Source organism: Gekko japonicus, unplaced genomic scaffold (genome assembly GCF_001447785.1).
Source record: "Gekko japonicus isolate JY-2015 unplaced genomic scaffold, Gekko_japonicus_V1.1 scaffold63, whole genome shotgun sequence".
In the NCBI taxonomy this organism is placed as follows: domain Eukaryota; kingdom Metazoa; phylum Chordata; class Lepidosauria; order Squamata; family Gekkonidae; genus Gekko; species Gekko japonicus.
Window position 1 is genome coordinate 666,875 of NW_015168654.1, and position 6,879 is coordinate 673,753.

General features: G+C 51.6%; 1 protein-coding gene across 1 annotated transcript in view; it reads left to right on the forward strand.

Annotated features, from left to right (window-relative positions):
- The window catches only part of HADHA (hydroxyacyl-CoA dehydrogenase/3-ketoacyl-CoA thiolase/enoyl-CoA hydratase (trifunctional protein), alpha subunit), a 35,901-nt gene extending 31,782 nt beyond the window's left edge, over positions 1–4,119 (forward strand). Inside the window, 4 exon segments of the mRNA XM_015415135.1 lie at positions 78–273; positions 2,679–2,793; positions 3,020–3,165; positions 3,617–4,119. Of these exon segments, the coding sequence (XP_015270621.1) occupies positions 78–273; positions 2,679–2,793; positions 3,020–3,165; positions 3,617–3,762 (603 nt within the window). The 3' untranslated portion in view covers positions 3,763–4,119.
- The last annotated feature ends 2,760 nt before the right edge of the window (positions 4,120–6,879 follow it).

Sequence of the window (6,879 nt, forward strand, 5' to 3'; positions counted from 1 at the left end):
GGGCCATCCAGGTCAGGGCAGCAAGCGGTGGCCAGCCCCCAAAAGTTTCACGCCTGACCCAAGTCTGTCTTGTACAGGAAGGTACTGATCCGAAGAAAGTGGACACCCTTTCCACAGGCTTTGGCTTCCCAGTTGGTGCTGCCACTCTAATTGACGAAGTGGGCGTCGATGTCGCCACCCACGTCGCGGAGGATCTTGGCAAAGCCTTCGGTGAACGGTTCAAAGGTGGAAATGTGGAGCTGATGAAAGCCATGGTGGACAAAGGCTTCCTGGGTAAGCGGCCGTGGCCAGACAAGGACTGTTCCTCCCTTTCTGGGTCTGCCCTCCCCTCCCTCCCTGCTGGTCTCTCAATATCCTGTAAGAGAACCGCCCCTTCCATCCGTTTCCAAGCCACCGTCCTGGGGGACAGCATGGAGGAGCCCTGCATGCTGGCAGTGGGTGCAAGGAGCCCAAAGGCAGCTGCTGTCTTTAGGGAGTGACAGCCAGCCAGTAGACCCCCTGGCCACTCGTAAGGGGCAAAGCCAAATGCAAGGGGCTGGCCCAGCTGCAGCTTATGCAGAGAGGGCTTGCAGATCCCGGCTTTTCACTCCCAGGATTTCCTGTGCTCCTGGGGATGGCTGAGGAATAGAGGCTCAGCGTATCTTTCTGCTGTCTGCTTTCAGCCCTGGGGTAGAAGGTAAGCAGGGCACAGGTGCCATTTGGTGTGCCTGACACAGCCCACTTTGTCTGAAGTTGGCAGATTAATTTGCCATGGACAGTAACTCTGTCAGAATGAGCAGCTGGGTGGGAGAAGTCATGTCGGACCTTTTGGGTCCACAGAAACCATGCTATCATGGGGTTGCATCAGTAATACTGAACATGTTGGGCTAGATTTTGCTTCTCCAAACACCTGCTCCGCAGGTAGAAATGTCAAAGGTCTGCACCAGCCGTGAATCAATACATATGACAGCAAAGGGAAATCCAGGAAAAAATGCTTCCCGCAGGTGTGACAAACCCCTTGTCACGGGCATCTTTTCCCAGCATCGCTTTGCATGGCCAATCAATTTTCAGCTCTTACCGTGACCTCTGTTGATACTGGGGGAAACCTGGCTGTGATTCACCATATCAGTCCTTACCCTTCTGCAAGCATCTGCACTGGCTCCCAGGCTCTTGAGATCCTGGAAAGAAGCCCAGAAATTCTACCAGAAATGCCTGCATGAGCAGAGTTGTTGGCTGTGTTTGGGAAAGAAATGTCCATTTTAACAGTATGGCTTTTGCCCTGTTAAAACAAACGTTTATATAGGGTCTCCTCACAAGTGGCACTTGACCTACTGTACATATATAACATAATGAAGCAGAATAGAATAAAAAACACTTTTAAAAGGGGAAATGGTAGAAGAAAGGTGGAGAGCAGGAGACTTTCATTATCGTCATGCTGGGGGAAATTAACAGACGGTCTGAAAGCAACTGGAGGGCGGGCAAGTGATCAGGTGCTTGCTCAAGAGAAGAAGGGGTCTGGGGAAAGAAAAAAACACGGAGCTGTCCCCATCATAGCACCTTCCCAGTGGCTTGGAGAACAAAAGAATGGTGCTGCATAACCCTCCCCCCCCCCATGCGCAGGGGCGCCACACAGAAACATGTCTCATCTAACTGTGCTCCTTGCAGTTCCCGTTCATTGCAACAGGGCTTGTGTGGGAGACCTTTCGTGGGGGGTTGGGTTCCCCCGGGGCAGATCTCTCTCTCAGTAGTATAAAGCCTGCCACTGTTGGCAGGTCTGCCCCACCTTGTGGTTTGGCAAGGTCTTGTCTTGGATCGGCAAGAGTGCCTGTGGGCATGCTGACGCCAACGTGCTCGGCAAGTGATCCTAACATTTCATGCAAAGGCAGTTCCTGACCCCTAGATGCCGCTTGTCTGCAGTGAAGAGACTCTTAAGCAGCTGACAGCACTGGGTCACAGGCCTTCCCAGAGCCTTCCCAGTCCAGCCACTCTTGTGGACCAGCAGCACTGCCTGGATTATGAACCAGGACCAAAGGAAACCTGGGGGACTCACAAACCTCATGCTGTGGTAGAGCTGCCTTCTTGATCTTGGGTCGTTTCGGTTTGGCATGGATGGGGGAGTGGAATCTGGCAGCACTGCCTGGCGAGCAGGTGGATGCATTGCAAAGCCAGCGAGAGATGTCTGTGGCATGTTTGTCCCTAACACCAGGAATCGGTGCTTCTGGTGATTGTGGCAACCAGCCACTGAAAAAATCTTTCTTTCAAAGCCCATAATGCTAGTTACCACTGTGACAGTGAGTTTGTAGTGTTCTTATTTTTATTTTTTGGTGTATGTGAGTCTGGAAGTCATGGTGACATCTGGCGACCCCTAATAGGGCTTGGACATTTCAGAGAGATGGTTTGCTATTGCCTGCCTCTGCATCCTGACCCTGGTATTCCTTGGAGGTCTCCCTTCAAAGTACATGCCAGGGTTGGCCCTGCTTCCGAGATTTGATTAGATTGGACTTGCCTTGGCTATCCAGGTCAGGGCAGTTCATAGTGCTTTTTAAAAAAGGATTCATGCTTGCGACACATGTAATCTCATAAACCCTTGGTCATACCCCCTTATGCGTCCTAACCTCAATATTTAATGAAGGCATTCATCATCCCTGGTAAAATCTTCATACCAAATGTCCCCCCCCCCTTCTGTCTTTCTGTGGCAGGCCGCAAAGCTGGAAAGGGCTTCTACATTTACCAGGAAGGTGTGAAGAAACGGAGCATCAACACTGGCATGGATGAGATCCTGGAGAGGTTCAAGATACCGGCCAACCCAGATGTGTAAGTCATGTGAAAATGTGAGGATTTTGTGGGTGAGATAGGCCTGTGAGGCCAGCCTTCCTGGCTCTGTAGGGTGTGGCTATTAAGCCCTGTTTCTTGAGAGGCCACTACCCCATGGGGAGCCTGCACTGGAGCCTGCACTCCAGGCTGTCATGGCGTGGTCCAACTGCGTATCTCTTCCATTGGGTGGCTTCATGAATGGCCATTCTGTCCCCCACATGTGCAGCTCCACAGAGGAAGACATCCAGATGCGCCTGGTGGCCAGGTTTGTGAATGAAGCCGTCCTGACCCTGCAAGAAGGGATCCTCAGCAACCCCGTAGAGGGAGACATTGGAGCCGTGTTTGGCCTGGGCTTCCCACCATGTCTGGGAGGTAAGGAGTTATGCTGATTCATATATTATCGTGTCAAAAATGTATAACTCGGGCTCTTTTTAAGTTGCCGTGACTCCCTTTTTACTGTCATGGTGGAGTGGTGCTTTTATTTTATTTGCATGAATTTGCCTCCCAGTTTCCACTTTTTAAGATACTATTCCCAACTTCTTTTCCCTGACCTGGATGGTCTAGGCTAGCCTGATTTCGTCAGATCTCAGAATCTAACCTGGGTTGGCCATGGTTAGTGTTTGGATGGGAGAGCCCCACCAAGGAGGTCTGGGGTTCCTGAGCAGAGGCAGGCAATGGCCAGCCACTTCTGAATGCCCCTTGCCTAGAGAATCCCCTGGGGTCAGTGACTTGATGACACTTCCTGCCACTACCAACGTTAAACAAGTCTCACTCTGTCCTCTTTTCTCCCCCCCACCCCCCAATCCTTCAAATGTTGTGGCAGGCCCCTTCCGGTACGCAGACTACTATGGGGCCCAGCGGCTGGTGGACCGCATGAGGAAGTATGAGGATATCTATGGGAGCCAGTTCACACCGTGCCAGTTGCTGCTTGACCACGCCAAGGACTCCAGCAAGAAATTCCACAAGTGAACTTGTCTGTGCCTCCGTCCACCAGCATGTGAGAGCCCCCTTCCAGCCCAAAGGAAGAGGGAGGCCCGCTGTCCAGGAAGAGAGTCTCTTGCCCTAAGGTCCAGGGGGGATCTGCAGGTGTTAACCCTTTAAGTGCCTTAGGTGCTCGGGCACTACCTCTCCCCGACCCACCTTTCATTGAGTGGATGTTGGCCTCTTCTTATCTGGAGAAGCAATCAGGGCTTTCTCTTAGGTCTGTGCCTGGCACCCTACCGATCCGGGGCCAGTAGGAGCCACTACTGATCAATATAAAGCTCTAAGTCCAGGACAGATCTACAAGCGTAATTCATACACGCACACAGAGTTCTGCAGAATAAATCCCAGTTTCTCTAGTGGCTTCTTTGTGTCATTTATTCTAGAGTTGCAACCGAAACTTTGCTCAGGTTGAAATTCAAAGTGAATTTGAGGGTTCCTTCTTGGTGATGCGTCTTAAAAGGGAAGTTCCGGCAGTTTTGGTAAACAGATCCAATTTCTAGGGGCCAAGTCTAGAAGATGTAACTGAAGCTTTCTCCTGCTCTGCCTTGAGAGGTGGTGTATGCTTACTCAGTTGGGAAGAGAAGCTTTGCCTCATGACCTATTGGCATCTACCTAGCCTTTTCTCCTACTTAAGATCCTGTTGGAAGAAGGCTGTGGGGGATGGAGAGACTAGATATGTAGGATTAATCCTGGTTTAGCATCAGTGTGTTTCTGTTTAGAGAGCAGCCGCCAGGCATGGCATTTGGGATGAGACCAGACCAGCAGTGGCTTTTAGTTCATTCCCTGTGAACAAAGGAAAACTGCCTTGTACCCAACCAAGACCCTTGGTAGATCATGGTCAGTACTGGGAGCAGCTCCCCAGAGTCTCAGGCTGAGGCTCTTCCGCTGGAGAGGCCGAGGGCTGAACCTGCGACCTTCTGCCTGCAAAACAGATGCTCTACCTCGGAGCCACACTGCCCCCGGGTGGTGATCCTCCCTGGCCCTCCCCTTTGCAGGACTCCTGTTCTGTTTTAGAGCTGGACAGGCTTCCTGCTAGCCTGGCAGTTTTAAAGTGTGTAGTCCTCACTGGTGGGAACATATCCTTATTTGAGGGAAATCCCTGCTTGAAAGGACTTGCTCCTCTCCACCTCCATGGTTGGAAATCATTCAAAAGGGGGGGGGGGAGGACTATGTCTGATGTGGATTTCTCTCTCTCTCTCAATGCTGTCCAGGCTTCGTTCTGTGTAGTTCCAAGTGTTCTCCCCCATCCCCAATAAAGCAGCCAGAGCTGCCGTGGAGTTCTCTCCCCACCTAAACACCACCATCCTCTGCATGCATTTATTATTTTTTAAAATAAACTGGCTTTATTTTACTAATTGGCAAGGATTAAAGTAGGAATGAATACAAATACTCCGCCATCCTCTAGGCCTCAACCAAAAAACCCTCACCCCGTCTTAAGGCCAAAGTGGTCTTCTCATACCCACAGGCAGCACTTGCCAGAAAAGGTGAATCGTTCCAGCAAGGAATTTAGCCAGACAGCGGCAGATCTCAACCGGCCCCGGCAGAGAGGTGGAAGACTAGTAGGACGTTGACACTTGCGGAATGGGTTCAGAAGAAAACAACCAGTTGTCTACACATTGTGCTAAGGGGCAGTTGAAGTGACTGCCATACAAAAGGCCACGTTGGACTCTGCCTGACCCCACCCACCCCCGGCCTCATGAGAGTGGCAGCGTACAGCTCGCAGAAAGAAAGGGTCAACAAGGGCCAGGGAATATTCTTCTGCTTCTTCTCTTCCTCTTGGCCATGTGAAATTTCGGGATTGTCTCTGCTCCAATCACATGAGCATGACATTGATGACGGACAGGGCACTGGGTTTCCAGGCATTATGGCAGTGGAGATGTGCTTGCAAAGGAGGATGGAGTAAAAGGAGGTTTCAAGTATGAGGGAAGAGGCTCCAGTGTTCCACAAGGCTTCCTGCAGAATCACATGGTACAACTTCCGCTGGACTGTAACAGAGCAAACCACAAACTCGCTGAGAGGAGGGTTACTGCTACACTCCCACCAGATGTATAAAAAATTCTCTGCATGTGGGAAACATACTTAAGGCAAATGGCTACCCCGCAGTCCTCCCTGGCAAGCTAGCTTTCTATAGGTGAGAGAAAAAATTCTGCAGGGGAGCTTTCATTCCCCCCCGCCCCAAGCAGGCTGCAGTGATACAGTCCAGACACCGGTACACCACTTATTTCTGCTACCAAGGTGTGTGTGTGGGGGGGACCTAACTCCAAGAAGCTATAAGCAGTCCCCACCCTCTCTAAACTTTAAAGAGAAGGGCTTCAAGGGGAAGAAAGGATTTTATTCCCAGGAGTGTTTCCTTTCTGAATCTTTAGTGCTTCCTGGAACAGAGTGCCCTTCACCCTATCCCTGCAAGTTCAAAAGCAGCTAGACGGTAAGGAGGCAGCTAGGATGCCCTAACGTTAAACTTGCAGTGCAGGGCAGAATTAAGCTGCTACTAAACTCTTCCTCTCCCTGCCTCTGAAACAGGGGACTGCTAGGAACTACCTTACCTGGCTACTTTTCCCACCCCACCCCCCTGGCAGAAGCCCGTGGAAGCCACCGACAAAGGCAACAGCCAGGATGTGGAATGCTACTCCCTACCACCAGCATGTGAGATGCCCCATTTCATAAGGCTGTGCTGCTGCCCGGCCTTCCTCTGAGCAGCCAAAACTGGCCCATGGCCTCCACCATGCCAGGTCACTCCGGCACTTTGTTCCAAGGTTCCTCCTAGTACACAAGAACTGCACTGTGGGGGACATCTGAACAGAAGACCCGCAAGCCTCTCCTGCAGACGTGGCAGAGAAGCCCTTCAGCCCACAGGCTGTGACTCTACAGATGGAGCAAACAAGGCTGCTTGTGGTCCTAACAGCTGGTCCAGGTGGCTACCAGTACTGTGTCTCCATTGAGGAGGGAGGCAGCTGCCGGTTCCCGGGCCATGCCTGTTGAACCAGAACCTCCCTGCCCAGGTCTTGCTGGAAACCAGCAACCATCCTTCTGGTGGTAGTTGTGTCAGTGCACAAAGGCAGGCAGGCTTGTACCGTCCTTTAGCGAGAGGCCGCCTGGGTGCGT